The sequence below is a fragment of the Sebastes fasciatus genome, chromosome 21 (genome assembly GCF_043250625.1).
Source record: "Sebastes fasciatus isolate fSebFas1 chromosome 21, fSebFas1.pri, whole genome shotgun sequence".
Classification (NCBI taxonomy): Eukaryota; Metazoa; Chordata; class Actinopteri; order Perciformes; family Sebastidae; genus Sebastes; species Sebastes fasciatus.
Window position 1 is genome coordinate 7,314,179 of NC_133815.1, and position 22,101 is coordinate 7,336,279.

At 41.0% G+C, this 22,101-nt stretch overlaps 3 protein-coding genes and 1 pseudogene across 3 annotated transcripts; 1 reads left to right on the forward strand and 3 right to left on the reverse strand.

The window, feature by feature from the left end:
• Window positions 1-639: 639 nt before the first annotated feature.
• LOC141759383 (B-type lectin plumieribetin-like) lies at window positions 640-1,671 on the reverse strand. The gene is made up of 3 exons (XM_074621396.1): window positions 1,540-1,671; window positions 1,158-1,251; window positions 640-1,002 (listed from the first exon to the last, which is right to left on the reverse strand). The coding sequence occupies exons 2-3, from the start codon at window positions 1,245-1,247 to the stop codon at window positions 742-744; spliced, it is 351 nt and encodes a 116-aa protein (XP_074477497.1). The 5' UTR covers window positions 1,248-1,251; window positions 1,540-1,671; the 3' UTR covers window positions 640-741.
• Window positions 1,672-4,103: 2,432 nt separating this feature from the next.
• LOC141759378 (B-type lectin plumieribetin-like) lies at window positions 4,104-5,148 on the reverse strand (annotated as a pseudogene).
• Window positions 5,149-9,201: 4,053 nt separating this feature from the next.
• On the forward strand, window positions 9,202-9,813 carry LOC141759381 (B-type lectin plumieribetin-like). The gene is made up of 2 exons (XM_074621392.1): window positions 9,202-9,295; window positions 9,451-9,813. Exons 1-2 carry the CDS (start codon window positions 9,206-9,208, stop codon window positions 9,709-9,711), a joined length of 351 nt encoding a protein of 116 aa, XP_074477493.1. The 5' UTR covers window positions 9,202-9,205; the 3' UTR covers window positions 9,712-9,813.
• A 3,284-nt stretch (window positions 9,814-13,097) lies between these two features.
• Window positions 13,098-13,985, reverse strand: LOC141759531 (B-type lectin plumieribetin-like). Its single transcript, XM_074621679.1, has 3 exons — window positions 13,846-13,985; window positions 13,617-13,710; window positions 13,098-13,460 (listed from the first exon to the last, which is right to left on the reverse strand). The coding sequence occupies exons 2-3, from the start codon at window positions 13,704-13,706 to the stop codon at window positions 13,200-13,202; spliced, it is 351 nt and encodes a 116-aa protein (XP_074477780.1). The 5' UTR covers window positions 13,707-13,710; window positions 13,846-13,985; the 3' UTR covers window positions 13,098-13,199.
• Window positions 13,986-22,101: the final 8,116 nt, after the last annotated feature.

Below are 22,101 nucleotides of genomic sequence, written 5' to 3' on the forward strand. Positions count from 1 at the left end.
TTTAATGCGCTGCTGCTGCTGTCTTGGCAAGGACACTCTTGAAAAGGAGATTTCTGAATAAGGCTTTTCCTGGTTAAATATATTCGAAATAAAATACATAAATATTTCAAAAGTGTGTTTTGGCATGGGGTTATAAATCAAGTGATGACACACAGAAAGCTACCACAGCTTCAGTGCTATCACATATCCAGCAGGAGGGCTGTATACCTTGCCAAAAATCACTAGGAGAATTATTCCCCCGAGATGTTACTGGTGGCCCAAATTTGGGGTCCTAGCTCACAGATTATAATTTTGAATGCAGGACTTTTACTCGTAATGGAGTATTTATTGCTATTTTTTACTTATTTCTTCCACCACTGACACTAATAACCACTCTGCTCCTATGAATGATAACGGGAGCCACCATCAGATGAAATATTTAGTTTATTTTCATATTGTTATGTTGGCTATAACACAACTCATATTTCAATTCACGTTTTAATGTTTTGAGTTCATCACAAATGTGGCTAAAATCACACAGTGTATCTATTCAATATGTTAAACTGTCCCTCTGTAAGTAAAAGAGTTGTTCATTCACAAGAGCTAAGATGCAGAGATACTTTATCCTGATTATAGCTCACGAAAGAAGAAACAAATTCATGCATTGTGAAAAATTGCTTTTATTTGATGCCAGATTACACAGCAGGCAGGTTTACTGGTGACTCAAGATGATATCCAAACATGACTTTCACATACAATGAATCACTTCATGCCGTTGTCGTTAGTAGAGCTCCAAATCTCTCCACATTCCTTGTCCACCACCAGTTTGCCGTCGTTGGTCAGGTGAAGGCGGCACATGTTGCAGTCGCCTTTGGCAGAATTTGTGTGCCACTTGGGTTCGCTTTCCTTGTTGTACATGACCAGGTTGCAGTCAGCCTGCATGCACAGGCGGACAGCGTCTGTTCCATGAGTGTCTGAAGCCCATATAGGCTTCCAGGCATAGAGGACAAAGTTACCATCCTCCTGCAGGCAGAAAAAGAAACGTTTGACTGTTATCAGAATGTGCATTTCCAAACACTTGTTCTCTTACTTTTGCATTAACTTGTCCACAGGTCGGTGCTCATTTATCATGCATCCTGATAAACGTCTGGAGTGCACAAATATTCTGAGTTACTCACCTGGAAGACGGCCTTAAACTCCCCGTTGTTGGACACCAGAGAGTCTCCCTTGCGGAGCTCATCATTTTTGGACAAGTAGTTCCTGCTCATGATTCTGCAATAAAAACAAAATCTCTCTTGAATCCATATAAAACACTGAAAATGCATCATCAAACATATGTTTTGTGAGTTGGTTTGACATTTCATTTATTTAACAGCAGTTTCTACTCAATAGTAGTTATTTTTCACCGTACATTAGTTATACCCACAATAAGACTCATGCACATTTCATAAGCTTAACTTCAACAACACAGATTTAACAATTAACTGCAATGATTCTTCAATGCATTAAACTCTGACATGTATGAATCCATCCATCAGTATAAAAGGGTAGAATACTTACAGGGTTGAATGTCCTTCCTAAGTCAGACTGCAAGCAGAGGAAAAGGAGTGAAGTGCAAGATGTGAGATTCACTCCATTTATATACCAAAGCTGGGGGTGGAGAGAGGAAGGGAGAACAGAGAGGGGAGTGTCATCTTGAACTGCTTGAACCCCCACAAAACATCGATAAAGTTGTGCAGGTACTTGTGACAAAAGCATGAAGGCTGACATGTTTGACAGAGGGACTGTCATTGATGGATGTGAAAGAGGGACAAATACGTTGATACCAATCGATGATGTATTATGAAACGGTAATTTGAGATTGTAACCATTTCTTTATTATTGTTATTATTTACTTATTTATTTATTTATTCATCTCACTTATTATTGTAAGTGCTGGTATTATTATTGTTATTGATATTATTATCATATGTATATACTGTATTATATATATATATATTTTACACATTTATTTTCTTTTTGTTTTGTTTTTGCTCCCCCTATGCTCTACACATAAAAGGAAGGATGTCTGTATGTGTTTAAAAGTAGATATATGTCATATATGACCATCTAGCCTCATTCAATGCCAAACACACACCCCTAATCCACATCACACACACACACACACACACACACACACATACACATGACACTCCCATATTAAGCATTTCCTCCATATGAATGAAGTGTATTGTCACAACTGACCTTATAATGTAAAGTGCATGTATGTGTGCACCATTGCCTGCGCCCAACTGCAAAATACCAAGATTAAACACTTGTTCGGCTATTTAACTGTAAGAAGAACTGATACTTTCACCTTCCTCAGACTTAAAAAGCAATGTCTGATAAGAATACACTCATCTCAGAGTACAAAATGTTCCTTCCCAAGAAGAATGCAGAGGGTTGGGTCCACATTTTACAAATTGATCTAAATCCCCTTTTGGCAGTGAATTCAACATGTTTTTAAGGTTAGCTACACACCTGGCATCTCACCATAGAAGATGACAAGACACAACACGAGAGAGGCTCATATGAACCAAAGTCTGGGGGCTGTTTTTCTAGCTCGTAAATGTAAAACTAGATCAAACAGAACTAAACTGGAGATTCAAACTAGGTAGAACTTTGCTAAAATGAGATTAAAACTTGGTAAAAATGAGTTTAAGCTAAAAGGTGATTAAAACTAGGTAAACCAAGAGTTAAAATGGGGATTAAAACCAGGTAAAACAGAGTTCAGAGGAGATTAAAACTAGGTAAAACAGAAATAAAAGGAGATTAAAACCAGGTAAAAGTAAAACTAGATAGAACAAAGCTAAAAGGAGATGGTTAAACATGGTTTAACCTGGTTAAATAGAACAAAAATAAGATTAAAACCAGGTAAAACGGAGCTAAACGGCGATTAAAACTAGGTAAAACGGAGCTAAAGGGAGATTAAAACTAGTTATTACACAACGTTGTAGAATACTCAATTCTGATTGGTCAATCACGGCGTTCTACGGTCTGCTATTTCTTTATAGCAGACATCGACGTGGTGACCAGCTCGCTGTACATTATCTCTTACGTAAAACAGAGCTGAAGGGAGATTCAAACTGGGTAAAACAGAGCTAAAAGGAGACTAATAGATTAGATAAAGATTATACACTTGTCACGTAACTGGAAGATAAAGCTCCAACTGTCACCTCCCTCCCTCCAGACAAAAAGCAACGTGTGATGAAAATACATATCGTCCTCTCATCTGAGTACAAAGTGACACTCTGTTCACACCCCCAAGCAGAATACAGAGCAATAAATCCCCTTCTGGCAGTGAATTCAACATATTTGTAAGTTTAGCTACACCCCTGACATATAGGGGACGTTTGTTTTTCTCACCATAGAAGATGACGAGAGACGACACGAGAGACGATCATATGAACCAAAGTCTGGGAGCTGTTTTTCTACCTTGTTTGCCAGGTTTTACATCAAACTACCACAGCTCATCAATGCTGCAAACTTAAGCCGTGGGCACACTGCCCTTCAGGCTCCCGTGACAGCAGCGTCGCGTCGTGGCTGCGTGATGCACACATAGGGTGTTCACACTAGAGGCCAGTTAGCTGCCTGTCGGGAGCGTGTCTGTTACCTGTCAGCTGTGTTTCAGCTGCAATGAGGTGAACTGGTGTGTGTGGGGAGTGGCTGACGAGTGAATGAGAAGCAGGTGAGGAGGTGGGCGAGGCGGGGCGGGGGAAAGCCAGGCACAGCTGATGAGGGAAATGTTAACAGGTGTGTAGGTGGGAAGGGATGTCAGGTGAGCAGGAGCTGGAGACGGGCCCAATCCCAACGTCCACACTCAATCCGACCCTTACACCCTCCCAATCCGTTTGTGGTCACACTCACAGCTCAATGAAGCTCCTTCTTTAAGGTGGAGGGTATTAATACAGCAGCCACTTTGGGAGACCAACTTCCCTCTCTTCAGCAAGGAAATAAATATCAGAATCGGAAATACTTTATTGATCCCTATTGAAAAAGTTGTTCATTCACAAGAGCTGAGATACAGAGACACACTTTATCCTGATCATAGCTCACTACAAAGAGAAAGAAGACATTAATTCATGCATTGTGAAAAATTGCTTTTATTTGATGCCCAGATTACACAGCAGGCAGGTTTACTGGTGACTCAAGCTGATATCCAAACATGACTTTCACATACAATGAATCACTTCTTGCCTTTGTCGTTAGTAGAGCTCCAAATCTCATCAGATTCCTTGTTCAGCACCAGTTTGCCGTCGTTGGTCAGGTGAAGGCGGCACATGTTGCAGTCGCCTTTGGCAGAATTTGTTTGCCACCTGGGTTCGCTTTCCTTGTTGTACATGACCAGGTTGCAGTCAGCCTGCATGCACAGGCGGACAACGTCTGTTCCATGAGTGTCTGAAGCCTATATAGGCTTCCAGGCATAGAGGACAAAGTTACCATCCTCCTGCAGGCAGAAAAAGAAACGTTTGACTGTTATCAGAATGTGCATTTCCAAACACTTGTTCTCTTACTTCTGCATTAACTTGTCCACAGGTCGGTGCTCATTTATCATGCATCCTGATAAATATCTGGAGTGCACAAATATTCTGAGTTACTCACCTGGAAGACGGCCTTAAACTCCCCGTTGTTGGACATCAGAGAGTCTCCCTTGCGGAGCTCATCATTTTTGGACAAGTAGTTCCTGCTCATGATTCTGCAATAAAAACAAAATCTCTCTTGAATCCATATAAAACACTGAAAATGCATCATCAAACATATGTTTTGTGAGTTGGTTTGACATTTAATTTATTTAACAGCAGTTTCTACTCAATAGTAGTTATTTTTCACTGTACATTAGTTATACCCACAATAAGACTCATGCACATTTCATAAGCTTAACTTCAACAGCACAGATTTAACAATTAACTGCAATGATTCTTCAATGCATTAAACTCTGACATGTATGAATCCATCCATCAGTATAAAAGGGTAGAATACTTACAGGGTTGAATGTCCTTCCTAAGTCAGACTGCAAGCAGAGGAAAAGGAGTGAAGTGCAAGATGTGAGATTCACTCCATTTATATACCAAAGCTGGGGGTGGAGAGAGGAAGGGAGAACAGAGAGGGGAGTGTCATCTTGAACTGCTTGAACCCCCACAAAACATCGAAACCTTGCAGTCAAAGTCAGAATCATCAATGTCATTAATCATTGATCCCCGGGGGGGACTTGATCAAGTTGTGCAGGTACTTATGACTATGTTTGACAGAGGGACTGTCATTGATGGATGTGAAAGAGGGACAAATACGTTGATACCAATCGGCGATATATTATGAAACATTGTGTCCATTTAAAAAAAAAGTTTTTTTTACTTCATTATTGTTATTATTTACTTATTTATTAATTTATTCATCATTCAGCATTTCTGATTCTTACAAACAGTCCCTTTAAAGGGACTATTTGTAACTTTCAGAAATGCTTCTTAACAGCGACACCTGTGGCCGTGAAATCAACGAAAGTCAGCGTCGGGCTCGCGCTTGCTCGCTCCAAATATACCTGAACGAGCATCGCTCAAAACAGTGAGGCGACACACGTCAGCTAAAAGCACAATATCACTCTATATTTCAGCTGCTTGGCAGTAATGTTAGCTGACCAGACGAAGGTCTCTCCATGAACATGATTTAGATCTGATCCTAGTGTTGGCTTTTCCTGTCGAGAAGACAACGTAACTCTCTGCACAGCTCCGTCACTTCACAAGACACGGAAAACCTCTGTTGGTCTGGAGGAGCTGCAGCAGTTATTTCTGCACAAACGTCCCCTGTGCATTCACTAGATATTCTCAGAGCTAAACTAACTCTTCTGCAGTGTGGAGTGAGCGCGCGTTCACGACTAGAGGTGGAGCGAGCTGATCGAGGACGCGCGCTGTCTGAGTGAAGGCGAGCAGGCAGAGGAGGAGGGTACAGCGGCTACACGCGAACGCGCATATGCGAGCGCGCATGTGTGCCGACCCGCTACATTTATACGCTTACAAAGTTACAAACAGTCCCTTTAAGACAATTATTTTTGTTTTTATGACATTTTATGTTAAATATGCATAAGAGGCATTATCTAATGCTAACAGGAGAAATCTACGGACGCAAATAAACAAAGTAGTAAAATAAACACCTAAATGTGTATTTTGGATGTTTTCTTTCCACTAGTCCAGAGGTGCCCAAACCTTTTTTCCCTTGGAGGGCCAACAATGAAATTCAATGGTGGACCACGGGCCAAAAGCAAACACCACTGTATTGTTTTTATTAAGATGCAAAATAGCCCCGAATCTCAAAATTGACTAGTGCATGAAAAACAATGTTTTTGCCTGGAAAGTCTGAAAGTATAATCAGCAATATGTTGTCATTTGCTTTCATGCCGTCTGTTTTCACAGTAAGTTTTGCAGCATTGATGAGCTGTGGTAGTTTGATGTCAAACAGAAAACAGCCCCCAGGCTTTGGTTCATATGATCGTCTCTCGTGTCGTGTCTTGTCATCTTCTATGGTGAGAAAAACATATGTCCCCTATATGTCAGGGGTGTAGCTAAACTTACAAATATGTTGAATTCACTGCCAGAAGGGGATTTATTGCTCTGTATTCTGCTTGGGGGTGTGAACAGAGTGTCACTTTGTACTCAGATGAGAGGACGATATGTATTTTCATCACACGTTGCTTTTTGTCTGGAGGGAGGGAGGTGACAGTTGGAGCTTTATCTTCCAGTTACGTGACAAGTGTATAATCTTTATCTAATCTATTAGTCTCCTTTTAGCTCTGTTTTACCCAGTTTGAATCTCCCTTCAGCTCTGTTTTACGTAAGAGATAATGTACAGCGAGCTGGTCACTACGTCGGTGTCTGCTATAAAGAAATAGCAGACCGTAGAACGCCGTGATTGACCAATCAGAATTGAGTATTCTACAACGTTGTGTAATAACTAGTTTTAATCTCCCTTTAGCTCCGTTTTACCATGTTTTAATCTCCTTTTTGCTCCGTTTTACCTGGTTTTAATCTTATTTTTGTTCTATTTAACCAGGTTAAACCATGTTTAACCATCTCCTTTTAGCTTTGTTCTATCTAGTTTTACTTTTACCTGGTTTTAATCTCCTTTTATTTCTGTTTTACCTAGTTTTAATCTCCTCTGAACTCTGTTTTACCTGGTTTTAATCCCCATTTTAACTCTTGGTTTACCTAGTTTTAATCACCTTTTAGCTTAAACTAATTTTTACCAAGTTTTAATATAATTTTAGCAGAGTTCTACCTAGTTTGAATCTCCAGTTTAGTTCTGTTTGATCTAGTTTTAGTTTTACGAGATAGAAAAACAGCCCCCAGACTTTGGTTCATATGAGCCTCTCTTGTGTTGTGTCTTGTCATCTTCTATGGTGAGATGCCAGGTGTGTAGCTAACCTTAAAAACATGTTGAATTCACTGCCAAAAGGGGATTTAGATCAATTTGTAAAATGTGGACCCAACCCTCTGTATTCTTCTTGGGAAGGAACATTTTGTACTCTGAGATGAGATTGCTTTTTAAGTCTGAGGAAGGTGAAAGTATCAGTTCTTCTTACAGTTACATAGCCGAACAAGTGTATAATCTTGGTATTTTGCAGTTGGACGCAGGCAATGGTGCACACATACAAGCGCTTTACATTATAAGGTCAGCTGTGACATTCATTCATTTGGAGGAAATGCTTAATATGGGAGTGTCATGTGTGTGTGTGTGTGTGTGTGTGTGTGTGATGTGGATTAGGGGTGTGTGTTTGGCATTGAATGAGGCTAGATGGTCATATATGACATATATCTACTTTTAAACACATACAGACATCCTTCCTTTTATGTGAAGAGCATAGGGGGAGCAAAAACAAAACAAAAAGAAAATAAATGTGTAAAATATATATATATATAATACAGTATATACACATACACATATATTCAAGATTCAAGATTCAAGATTCAAGATGTTTATTGTCACGCTGGTTGTACAGGCACAAACGTGTGAAATACTTTTCGCTGGGAAGCTCCATTAAATAATAAATGATATTACATTTACATTTACATTACAATTATAAAAGGAAATACTTTATACAAGGGCATATTAAGAACATATGTATTAAGAATATATACAGTATATACAGTATAAGAAATATTTTTGTGTAAGAATGTGTCGAATTAATTATATGACCTCCTTGGTCTTTGAGATGTTCAGGGAGAGGTGGTTGTTCTGACACCACTGTTCCAGGGTGGTCACCTCCTCCCTGTAAGCCATCTCGTCGCCATGGGAGATCAACCCCACAACTGCTGTGTCGTCCGCAAACTTCACGATGGTGTTTGAAGCTCTTGTTGACACACAGTCGTGGGTTAATAATAATAATTATTAATAATAAAAATAGATGATGATGATGGTCATGATAATAATATCAATAACAATAATAATACCAGCACTTACAATAATAAGTGAGATGAAAAAATAAATAAATAAGTAAATAATAACAATAATAAAGTAAAAGAAACTTTTTTTTAAATGGACACAATGTTTCATAATATATCACAGAGTGTTTGTCCCTCTTTCACATCCATCAATGACAGTCCCTCTGTCAAACATGTCATAAGTACCTGCACAACTTTATCAAGTCCCCCCCCGGGGATCAATGATTAATGACATTAATGATTCTGACTTTGACTGCAAGGTTTCGATGTTTTGTGGGGGTTCAAGCAGTTCAAGAGGAAAAGCACATTCTGTTCTCATTCAAAAAAAGAGGGGGACACTCCCCTCTCTGTTCTCCCTTCCTCTCTCCACCCCCAGCTTTGGTATATAAATGGAGTGAATCTCACATCTTGCACTTCACTCCTTTTCCTCTGCTTGCAGTCTGACTTAGGAAGGACATTCAATCCTGTAAGTATTCTACACTTTTATACTGATGGATGGATTCATACATGTCAGAGTTTAATGCATGAAGGAATCATTGCAGTTAATTATTAAGTCTGTGCTGTTGAAGTTAAGCTTATGAAATGTGCATGAGTCTTATTGTGGGTATAACTAATGTACGGTGAAAAATAACTACTATTGAGTAAAAACTGCTGTTAAATAAATTAAATGTCAAACCAACTCACAAAACATATGTTTGATGATGCATTTTCAGTGTTTTATATGGATTCAAGAGAGATTTTGTTTTTATTGCAGAATCATGAGCAGGAACTACTTGTCCAAAAATGATGAGCTCCGCAAGGGAGACTCTCTGGTGTCCAACAACGGGGAGTTTAAGGCCGTCTTCCAGGTGAGTAACTCAGAATATTTGTGCACTCCAGACGTTTATCAGGATGCATGATAAATGAGCACCGACCTGTGGACAAGTTAATGCAGAAGAAAGAGAACAAGTGTTTGGAAATGCACATTCTGATAACAGTCAAACGTTTCTTTTTCTGCCTGCAGGAGGATGGTAACTTTGTCCTCTATGCCTGGAAGCCTATATGGGCTTCAGACACTCATGGAACAGACGCTGTCCGCCTGTGCATGCAGGCTGACTGCAACCTGGTCATGTACAACAAGAAAAGCGAACCCAGGTGGCAAACAAATTCTGCCAAAGGCGACTGCAACATGTGCCGCCTTCACCTGACCAACGAGGGCAAACTGGTGCTGAACAAGGAATCTGATGAGATTTGGAACTCTACTAACGACAACGGCATGAAGTGATTCATTGTATGTGAAAGTCATGTTTGGATGTCAGCTTGAGTCACCAGTAAACCTGCCTGCTGTGTAATCTGGCATCAAATAGAAGTAATTTTTCACAATGCATGAATTTCTTTCTTTCTTCTTTCTCTTTGTAGTGAGCTATGATCAGGCCAAAGTGTGTCTCTGTATCTCAGCTCTTGTGAATGAACAACTCTTTTACTTACAGAGTGACAATTTAACATATTGAATAGATATACTGTGTGATTTTAAGCCACATTTGTGGTGAACTCAAAGCAAATAAAACATGGAAACTGAGTTGAAATATGAGTTGTGTTACACTCAGATGTCATCGTTTTGTTATCCAATCAGGCTAAAACTAGGACTGAAACTAGCTAAAACAGAGCTAAACATGTAGATTAAAACTAGGCAAAAGAGAGCTAAAGGGACATTAAAACATGGTAAAAAAAGAGAGCTAAATTGAGATTAAAACTAGAACAGAGCAGAAACAGAACTGACAAGATCCTAACAATTGATTTCTTTTATATTCAAAGCATGAGGAGGTGAACTCTGCCAAAACTGATACGATTCCCCAGAACAGCACTCCTTTCAGACCTGATAAACCAGCAGTAGTAGATAGATTGTGGCTTTGCGCGTGCATGTGGAATGCGCGTGTGTGTGCGTGTGCGTGTGCATGTGTGTGTGTGTGTGTGTGTGTGTGTGTGTGTATGTGCGTGGGTGTGAGTGTGTGTGTGTGTGTGTGTGTGTGTGTGTGTGTGTGTGTGTGTGTGTGTGTGTGTGTGTATGTGTATGTGCGTGTGTGTGTGTGAGTGTGGGTGTGTGTGTGTGCACGCACGCACACACTGGTGACCCTGGTGACCTTTTTGTAACCCTAGGGCAGCTGTTAATTATTGGTAGTATACAGCATATGGGAGATCCTTCTTTTCTCTGCTGCTTTCCTCTTCTGTGGGTGTTTTTTTTTCTTCCTGTTGGTATTCTGGACTCAGAAGCACTCAGGCCCAAGCTTCCTCCTGTGATACAACACAGCGTTAGTCATCCTTGGTAGTAACCAGAGAAAGTGCTGTGTCCGGTGTGCTCACTCAATCCTCTCTAATGGCTCAAGGGCAGGAAGCCCTGTATTACGAGGGGACATGCAAACGCATGAAAATGTTTCCCATTGTTGACCTAAAGTACCCTCGTGCTCAGACTCCCGCCTGCTGCTCTGTACACACTATATTTTTTCTGTGCATTTCAATAAACAGCAGCGTGCTCCTCAGTCAAATTAAGGTGAAAAGCAGAGTGGTGGAGTCGAAGGCCTCCCGTTAATGTTAAGTAGCTTTTTTCCCACCGGGGGGCCCCCGAAGCTCCGACTGCTCTAATGTCAGACGCGGAGACTGAAAGGACTGGCTGGACTTCACCATGGCAACCGTACTCATCAAGAATTACCCAGGATGCTTGTTGCTTTTGATGCGACTTTTTCTCCTAAACCTCAGAAGTTCCCAGCCGCTGAGAGGTTTATTCCTCTTTGTTTGGTCCTCTCTCGCGCTTTTGCTGAGAATGATGAAATTTAGAGACATTTTTGCTTAACCTTCATAAACTATGATGTAGGGACTGCTGGCGCCACCCATTTTTTAAGAAACACACACATACACACAGTCTATCTCCCTTTCCCTCACTCCCGGGCTTGTGTCGTGATGAAGGCTCTGTCACTCCATCCTTATTACCAGAACAGAGGTCAGTGCAAGTTTACCCTTACATCACTCAGACTCTGACAGCGGCAGCACTCTTTCGCTAAGAGAGAAAAAGGAAGAGACGTATAGAGAGAGGGAGAGAGAGAAGGAGAGAAATGATTCTAGTTTATGGGGGGCTATATTCATCGAAGCAGCCCTGTCTCCCACCGCCAGCCATTGTTGGTGTGAACTCAAGGAGTCAGTCAACCAGCTGAGTCCTGTCTGTGTTCGCCTGCCATTTAGTGAGATGTGGAGGCGCGGAGGAAAAAAAGGAACGAGAGCAGTACAGCACATATCACAGGAGGAAGCTTGGGCCTGAGTGCTTCTGTGTCCAGAATACCAACAGGAAGGAAAAAAAACACCCACAGAAGAGGAAAGCAGCAGAGAAAAGAAGGATCTCCCATATGCTGTATACTACCAATAATTAACAGCTGCCCTAGGGTTACAAAAAGGTCACCAGGGTCACCAGTGTGTGCGTGCGTGCACACACACACACACACACACACACACACACACATGCACACGCACATGCACACGCACATGCACGCGCATTCCACATGCACGCGCAAAGCCACAATCTATCTACTACTGCTGGTTTATCAGGTCTGAAGGGAGTGCTGTTCTGGGGAATCGTATCAGTTTTGGCAGAGTTCACCTCCTCATGCTTTGAATATAAAAGAAATCAATTGTTAGGATCTTGTCAGTTCTGTTTCTGCTCTGTTCTAGTTTTAATCTCAATTTAGCTCTCTTTTTTTACCATGTTTTAATGTCCCTTTAGCTCTCTTTTGCCTAGTTTTAATCTACATGTTTAGCTCTGTTTTAGCTAGTTTCAGTCCTAGTTTTAGCCTGATTGGATAACAAAACGATGACATCTGAGTGTAACACAACTCATATTTCAACTCAGACTTTCACATACAATGAATCACTTCATGCCGTGCACACACACACACACACACCCACACTCACGCACATACACACACACACACGTGCACACACACACACACACACACGCACATGCACGCGCATTTCACATGCACGCGCAAAGCCACAATCTATCTACTACTACCAGCTCAACAATCGCTCTAGTGTTGTTGTTGTTGTTACCAGAGAGGAGTGGGTCAAAATCTACACAAGACGGCACATGGGGTGTTCAGCCAGGCATATTTAAATTTACACATAAACGTTAACATTTTAAGGATTTATGATACATTAAAAAACCACATGAAATCAGAGATATGCAAGCCTCAGACTATATTACACACCTGGTTTATTCATCAACTATTTCTCCAGAGCTTAAGGTCTTAGGGGGGACATTGGGATCGGGCCAGGGACACAGAGATCTGAAAACTTCTTCCACCACTAAGACCCAGTACTAGTCTGCTTCACCTGAATAATAACATTTATTTATTTTTATTTTCATGTTGTTATGTTGTAAACCCCCTGTGTTTTAGCTACTTCTAACATCTGAGTGTAACACAACTCATATTTCAACTCAGTTTCCATGTTTTATTTGCTTTGAGTTCACCACAAATGTGGCTTAAAATCACACAGTGTATCTATTCAATATGTTAAACTGTCACTCTGTAAGTAAAAGAGTTGTTCATTCACAAGAGCTGAGATACAGAGACACACTTTGGCCTGATCATAGCTCACTACAAAGAGAAAGAAGACACAAATTCATGCATTGTGAAAAAATGCTTTTATTTGATGCCAGATTACACAGCAGGCAGGTTTACTGGTGACTGAAGCTGACATCCAAACATGACTTTCACATACAATGAATCACTTCATGCCTTTGTCGTTAGTAGAGTTCCAAATCTCATCAGATTCCTTGTTCAGCACCAGTTTGCCCTCGTTGGTCAGGTAAAGGCGGCACATGTTGCTGTCGCCTTTGGAAGAATTTGTGTGCCACCTGGGTTCGCTTTCCTTGTTGTACATGACCAGGTTGCAGTCAGCCTGCATGCACAGGCGGATAGCGTCTGTTCCATAAGTGTCTGAAGCCCATAAAGGCTTCCAGCCATAGAGGACAAAGTTACCATCCTCCTGCAGGCAGAAAAAGAAACGTTTGACTGTTATCAGAATGTGCATTTCCTAACACTTGTTCTCTTACTTTTGCATTAACTTGTCCACAGATAAGTGTTCATATATCATGCATCCTGATAAACGTCTGGAGTGCACAAATATTCTGAGTTATCTCACCTGGAAGACGGCCTTAAACTCCCTGTTGTTGGACACCAGAGAGTCTCCCTTGCGGAGCTCATCATTTTTGGACAAGTAGTTCCTGCTCATGATTCTGCAACATAAATACCAATTTCATAAACTTCATTTCAACAGCACACATTTAACAATTAACTGCAATGACTCATTCATGCATTAAACAGAGACATGTCTGAATCCATCCATCAGTATAAAAGTGTAGAATACTTACAGGGTTGAATGTCCTTCCTAAGTCAGACTGCAAGCAGAAGAAAAGGAGTGAAGTGCAAGACGTGAAATCCAGTCCATTTATATACCTAAGCTGGAGGAGGAGAGAGGTGTGAAGGACAGAGATGGAAGTGCCATGCCTCTCTTTTTTCTCAGGAGTGTCATTGTCTTCTTGATCAACATCGCAAACATGTAGTCAGAATCAGAAATAATTTGTTGATCCCCGGAGGGAAATTTATAAAGTTTGCATGTTTTTTTATGGGTGCAGATAAGTGTGGAGGTGTATCATTAACACACAACTGCCAATATTAACAAGATCCTGACAATAGATTTCCTTGACCGGCCCTTCTAAAGCATGAGGAGGTGAACTCTGCCAAAACTGATACGATTCCTCGGAACAGCACTCCCGTCAGACCTGATAAACCAGCTCAACAATCGCTCTTGTGTTGCTTTACCAGAGAGGAGTGGGTCAAAATCTCTCTCAGCTTCTTTCTATTTTCTCTGTACTTTTGTTTTTAGGTTTTTCTATCATCCTGTATCTTCCCACTGGTGTTCTTCATGTATTCAAATCCCAACATTCACATTTTGGTCAAAGTATGTTTTCGCATCAAAATGCTATTTTCCCTTCAAGTCCTTCTAAAAATCCTTTTTCCCCACATCATGACCTGACGTAGGTTTCTGCATGACACACCTATCTCCCGATCGATGCTATCACGATACTTGGGTGCTGATTTGATATATATTGCGATTTTTAAGTACTGCAATTCGATATTGCGATTTATTGTGATTTTTGTTTTTTCCATGGGGAAAAAGTTGAAAGTTTGACACACAAATTCATGCATTGTGAAAAATTGCTTTTATTTGATGCCCAGATTATACAGAAGGCAGGTTTACTGGCGTCTCAAGCTGACATCCAAACATGACTTCCACATACAATTAATCACTTCATGCCTCTGTTTCTTTTCAGAGCTCCAAATCTCTTCAGATTCCTTGTTCAGCACCAGTTTGCCTTCGTTGGTCAGGTAAAGGCGGCACGTTTTACGGTCGCCTCTGGCAGTTTGTGTGCCACCTGAGTTCAGTATTCTTGCTGTACATGACCAGGTTGCAGTCAGCTTGCATGCACAGTCGGACATGTCTGATCCATGAGTGTCTGAAGCCCACGTAGGCTTCCAGCCATAGATGACAAAGTGACCCGGAGCAGCATCATATTTTTTGTATTAAAGATGGAAAAACAAATAGTTAACACTCCCATACTACATTTCCTCCAAATGAAGTGTACATGTCACAGCTGACCTTTTAGTGTAAAGTAAGCTCTTGTGTGTGCACCATCGCCTGGGCCCAGCTGCAAAATACCAAGATTATACACTTGTTATGTAACTGGAAGAATTAGACCAGATAAAGAGACAAATGTCACCTCCCTCCAACCTAAAAGTAATGTAATGAAGAAAATTACACTTTGCTCCTTCCCATGTTTGCACATAAAATATTGCCACTGTGGACGTCTGGCTCTGGCAGAGAAATGTAAATATGCTGCAGATACAGTAAGTAAATTGCACACGTAATTATACAAATGATGAGCACAACAACTTCAAGTAATATTCTTTATCTGGTTGCATGCAACAAGAACGTTTTTGTATGCTACACAAGTTAATCAGATATATGTATTTGTTTGCTTAAGAGATAAGTGAATGTTTGTCTCTGAAGCACCTAGTGAATACACTGATGTCAACTATCTATTGGCTCCCCTGTGTGGCGCAGCTGCAGTAAAACATTCCCCTTTCCTCTCTCATCTTCTTCTCATAAGAACGTGACACTTTGCTCTTTCCCAAGCAGAATACACAATGTGAAAGGTAACGTGTGAAGAGTTTGGTCTTTAACAAGTCTAAACACAACACTTTTGATTACCATCTATCCCATTTTGGCAGTGAATTCAACATATTAATGGCTAGCTACACACCCTGACCTTTAGTAACGTAGTGTTTTTCTAACCATAGTGATAGAAGATAACGAGACAAAACACGAGATAAGCCCCAGTTATGTGTTTGGATGAAAGTCCGGAGGCTGTTTTTCCATCTTGTTTGCCAGATTTTGCTTCAAATCCATCAATGCTGCAAACTTACTGTGAAAACAGACGGCATGAATGCAAATTTTAGAGAACATATCGCTGATTGTACTTTCACACTTTTACAACATTTTGAATGCAGGACTTGTACTCGTAACGAGTATTTTTACATCATGGTATTGGCATAATATAATACCATATTGCTAGTTAATTCTTCCACCACTGAGACCCAGTACCAGTCTGCTCCACCATTAGATGAGTTTATTCAGTATATTTTCATGTTGTTATGTTTACTATAACACAACTCATATGTCACATATATATCACTTCATGCCGTTGGAGTCAGCAGAGCTCCAAATCTCTTAACATTGCCTGTGCACCACCGGTTTGCAGTCGTTGGTCGGGTGAAGACGACATGTTACAATCGGGTTTGGCAGAGTTTGTGTGCCACCTGGGTTCCTCTCTCTCGTCGTGCATGACCAGGTTGCAGTCAGCCTGCATGCACAGGCAGACAACGTCTGATCCACGCAGGCTTCCAGCCAAAGACAACAAAGTTACCTTCATCCTGCAGGCAGAAAAAGAGACATTTGGCTGTTATTAGAATCATTTACTTTTACACAGACTGGTGCACATGTATCATTTATCCTGATGAAGAGTTGAATAATCAGGTGAACGGTCAGAGCGGCGGCTATTTTGATGTAACATTTTTATGTAGTGGGCTAACTTCCGGATACTCTAAACTGACTTAGGGCAGATCCCAGGCTGCCATGCCATTATTCCAACTGCCCAATAGTCCGAAAAATGCACCATTTGACCGAAAGCCCATTAGTCCGACAGCTCGATATTACGAAATCAAACACCCAGTGTTCCGAAGTCCCGTTTATCCGAAAATACACACTCTCCCTACACCGCTGTCTGAATGCACAGGCTTACTTGGGCTCAAACCTCCGGGACAGACTATGTAAAATAGCCCACGAGGCTCCGGGGAAAAAATATATACATATATTTTTGTCCAACAGTAAATTTTTCGGACTATTTGGCTATCGGAACAATGGCCAGTCCCCAGTCACAGACTCAATGAGGTGAGGTTTTGCACCGACTAGAAATAAGCAGTGGTGATCTCTCTCTCTCTCTCTCTCTCTCTCTCTCTCTCTCTCTCTCTCTCTCTATCTCTATCTCTATCGATCTATCCCCCCAGCCGGTCTCGGCAGATGGACGCCCACCCAGAGCTCGGTTCTGCTCCAGGTTTCTTCCCACTAATTGGGGAGTTGTTCCTGGCCACAGCGCGCTTGGTGGATCTTGTTGGGTCTCTAAACTATGGTATACGGTCTAAGACCTGCTCTATATATAAAGCGTCTTGAGATAACTTCTGTTGTGATTTGATGCTATACAAAAATAAATTGAATTGAGTAGTAACATCAAAGGACGTAGGCCAGGGGTGCCCACACTTTTTCAGCATGCGAGCTACTTATAAAATGACCAAGTCAAAATGATCTACCTACTATAAAAATGCAAAACATATATTTATTTATAAATATATTGAGTATTCTTTATATGTACAATATATGTTGGTGTAACTTGCATAACTGCATGAACCCATATTGTACAATATAACTCTGTACATTTTTTGTCATTACCTTATTCTGATGACTTGCACTGAATGGAATCAGCTAGGGATGCATAGTCCGGACAGTAGCTGCTGATAGCCAGCCTCAAGCACACTTCCAAATGATCATCAGTCAAGGTGGAACGGTATTTGGACTTAATAATCTTCATGTGGGAAAAGGCTGACTCGCATAAATAAGTGGAGCCGAATAATGCAGTCAAGGAGGTAGCACATTTCCTCATGTTGAGGTACTTTTCCTCTGTGAGTAAGTTCCAGAACTGTCCATGAGCCCTGGACTTAAGCTGAATGTCAGTTTGTAGTGTCAAAATCTCATCCTCCACTCCAGATGAGTTCAGGTGAAACAGTGTTGCAATTTTTGATGCGAGTGAATCAACCTCAGCATCTTCCCGAAAAGGGTAGCACATGAATGTAGCGACTGGCTCCAGTAAAACAAAGTCTTGAAAGCGTCTGTCAAACTCTGACAGACAGTTCTCAATCTGCTCTGTGTAGCGTGCACTGTCAAGTTGCACACACGCCTTGCCTTGCGTCTCCAGCTCTGACGCGAGGTTCTGGAAGTTTGCCAAATCATGGCGCTGCATCTTTGAGGACAGATGTTGCATTTTCCGTTTGAAAGCATTAACTGAGCTGATCATATTGATTACGATTTTGTCTTTTCCTTGCAGCTCTACATTCAGGTCATTTAACATGTTGGTCAGATCGGTTAAAAATGCTAAGTCTAGCAGTCACTGATCGTCATTTAGTTGGTTGTATTCTGCATGTTTAGCTACACGGAAAAACTCCTTAATCTCCGGACAGAGCTCTCGAAATCTTTGCAGGAATTTCCCTCTACTAAGCCATCTCACGTCAGTGTGTAGCAACAACTCAGAGTGGTCGCAGTCAGCCTTCTCCAGATGCGCACGGAATAGCCGTCTTTGAAGAGATCTGGCACGAATAGAACAGGCGATCTTCATTGCCACATCCATTATCTCTTTCATGTTGAGCATTTTTGCGCATAACGCTTGTTGGTGTATTATGCAGTGGTAATTGAGGAAGTCTGGGAAAGCATCGTCCTCCCTGCACTTGGCAATAAATCCATTTGAGCGGCCAACCATCGCGGGCGCTCCGTCCGTGGTGATGGACACCAATTTCCACACTGGGAGCTGGGTTTTCTCGATAAAGTTTTTGAAAGACTGAAAAATGTCCTCTCCTCGCGTGTGTTCTTTCATGGGCAGTACTGTTAACAGCTCCTCTTTTGCAGTCATATCGGGAAACACCATCCGAATAAAAATGCACAACTGGGCTGTGTCACTCACGTCTGTAGACTCGTCCAATTGCAGTGAGAAACACTCGCAGTCCACGATATCCTTCCAAAGTTGCTGGGTCAAATCCTCGGCCACGGCTTCACTGCGCCGTGTAACTGTACTTCTTGATAGCTGGAGAGCTTTGATTGAAGATAATATTTCTGGTTTGTTTTTAAAACCTCGGAACAACGAGTCAGCTGCTGCAACGAATGCCTCTTTTACCATCTCTCCGTCTTGGAAGGACTTCTTGTTCTTAATGATGAAGTGACTCACCCGGAATGATGCTTCGGTGGCTGCCTTCGCTTTTGTGGTCAGCTGTGAGAAAAATGACTGCTGTCCGGACAACTGGGATTTTAGTTCCTTCACCTTTCTCTTTCTCAGCTCGCTTTTCGGAGGGAAGTCAGTGTTGTAGTTTTTGTGAACAGTCCGAAAATGCGCTCCACATTTCCCTTCTTCGGAATAGCAATGGTAGACTGGCAGATGAGGCAAACGCACTTCGAATATGACATTGTGAAAAAAAAGTCCTCCTCCCAGTCCGTATGGAAGTGGTAGGTTTTTGGCTTCTTACTTGGTCCAGCTCCCCCACTCATTTTTATACCCTTTCTTAAGTTTAGAAGAAATAAATTGGAGGCTAACTAGGCAACTCGGTAGCTTGATAGAGTTTTGCCGCACTTGGCGCGCTTGTTTGCGCATGCGTGGTGACCCATGTGTCAGAAAAGATCAGATGTCAGACTGGCTGCCCTGTATGTCAATCAAGTGACACATTTCATAGTGAGGATGGATGATAGGCTGACGTCTATTTATTTAAAAAAAAAAAAAAAAAAAATTTTTTTTTTTTTTTAATGCCATGCGATCTACCCACACTACCTTCGCGATCGACCGGTAGATCGCGATCGACGTATTGGGCACCCCTGACGTAGGCTATATTGCTGAGGAGTGAAAGTGAATTGTTCGTTCCATTGCAACATCAGCGTTCGATCCATTACGACATCCTGGCAGAGTTCTTCTTTGAGGATGATCAAACTGATTTTCATCAGTCTGTGGTTGAATAACAGGAAACTGGAAACAGCCTCAGGTGCCGCCCTGATGACTGACAGCAGCCACAAACATTGGTGAGAGAATAAAGCATGATGTGCAGAAGAAGAGTTGAATAAGGTGTTTTAATTTTGTATTTTTTTTAATTAACAAAAACTAGCTGCATGTCATCAGAACAATTTGATAGATTTCATGATCACATAAAAAAAAGGAGCTTTAAGGTATATATCAACACAGGACATGACAAAACATGGTAAACAGAGCTAAATAGAGATTAAAAATATATAAAACGGAGCTAAAAGAAGATTAAAACTTGATAGAACAAAGCTAAAAGGAGATTAAAACATGGTTAAATAGAACACAAATCAGATTAAAACCAGGTAAAACAGAACTAAACGGAGATTAAAGTTGTAAAACGGCTAAACGGCGATTAAAACTAGGTAAAACAGAGCTAAAAGGAGATTAAAACATGTTAAAACAGAGCTAAATGGAGATTAAAATTGTAAAACAGGGCTAAACGGCGATTAAAACTAGGTAAAACAGAGCTAAAAGGAGATTAAAACATGATAGAACAGAGCTAAAAAGAGATTAAAACTAGATAAAACGGAGCTAAAAGGAGATTAAAACGAGGTAAAACAGAGCTAATAGGAGACTAAAACTTGGTAAAACAGAGCTAAAGGGAAATTAAAACAAAAAAAAAGAAACATCTGGCTGTTATCAGAATCATTTACTTTTACACCCACCAGTTCACATGTATCATGTATCGTCATGAGCGCACAAATACTCTTGAGTCACTCACTCATGCACAGGTGGTACAGCATCCTGCAGAGTGACACAAGCATGACCTTTGAAGGGAAACATATTTGACTAATGGACCGTTATTGATGGATATAAAAGAGGGACAAATGTGCCAAATATTATTTTTGATATTAATCTGTGATGACATCTCAATTAGCAACCAATACTGATACTATTCACAGGAACTGCTCCAGGAGCTTTATCTGGGATCAGTAGAGTCACTTTCAACAGATGTGATGAACATGCACAAACTTGACTTGTCATAATAATCAGCTATGCCAAGAAGGATGTAGCGTGACAAGTGTGAAAGCCTTTCTCTCAGTTTACCTAACCTATTGAAAGCTGATTTTATAACAGTTTCCATGTGATCCAGTCAGTCAACAGCCCTTACGGGAGAGATTATGTAACAGAGAGCTTTTTTTTTTTTTTTTTTAAAGAAAATGACATACAAAGGCCCTTATTTTCTCTCTCTATACTTCCCACGCTTTGTGCATTGAGTAAAGTACAGTATGCACAGTGTCGTATACAAGTTCCTGTCCAGAGTGCACACAGCAGATGTGCACGACAGCATTACTATAATATGTCCAGAAACCAACCACTTTGATAAAAAATAAAGACACGGGACACCTTTTCATAGGATTTAGCAATAATACAAAACAAACTCCCCAACAAATTTGCAGTAGTGTGAAGTATCCAGATCCTTTATTTAAAGTGGCAGTAGGCAGTATATTTTTAGCATCATTGGGTAAAAATTTCCATAATAATCTTTCAGCATAATGTAATTCAAGTGTTCTGAGAGATAACTAGACTTCTGCACCTTATCATGGCTCTGTTTTCAGGCTTTAGAAAATCTAGCCCGTGACGGGAGACTTTGACCAATCACAGGTCATTTCATTGAGAGAGCGTTCCTATTGGCTGTGCTCCGCTCATGTGACCAGAATTTGACGTTCCTTCACCAGATTCCACAATGGCGGCGGCGTCACAAAACGTTCTCATTTTACCGCTAAACCGTGCACTACAAGATGATTCTGAAAACATTTGAGGAGAGAAATAGGCATTAACGTAACAGAATATTGATTCATATTTGATCAGCGCTGCCTAGTTTGACCGTTTGGTCGGGGTTCGCGAGTGATTGACAGCCGGCTCTCATAGACGGCAGCTGGACAGAAGACCTCAGATCAGCGCTTACTGCTTGTTTTCCTCCGGTATGTGAAATCTTGCAGATGCCGTTAGGAGCACCGGAGGACACCGTAGGACACAGAGGCACATGATTTTTTTCAGGTTATCTGTTTCACGTACTTCTGTCACGGTATAGCGACCGTTTTTATAAAAATAACTTTTTTTAATCATATTTGCTCCAATCTCGCCTACTTCAGCTTTAAGTTAAGGTACAAAATATCATCAACAAGACGTACTAAAAGTGGAAAAAATTAGTCAATCTGCAGCAGAATGGCCCCT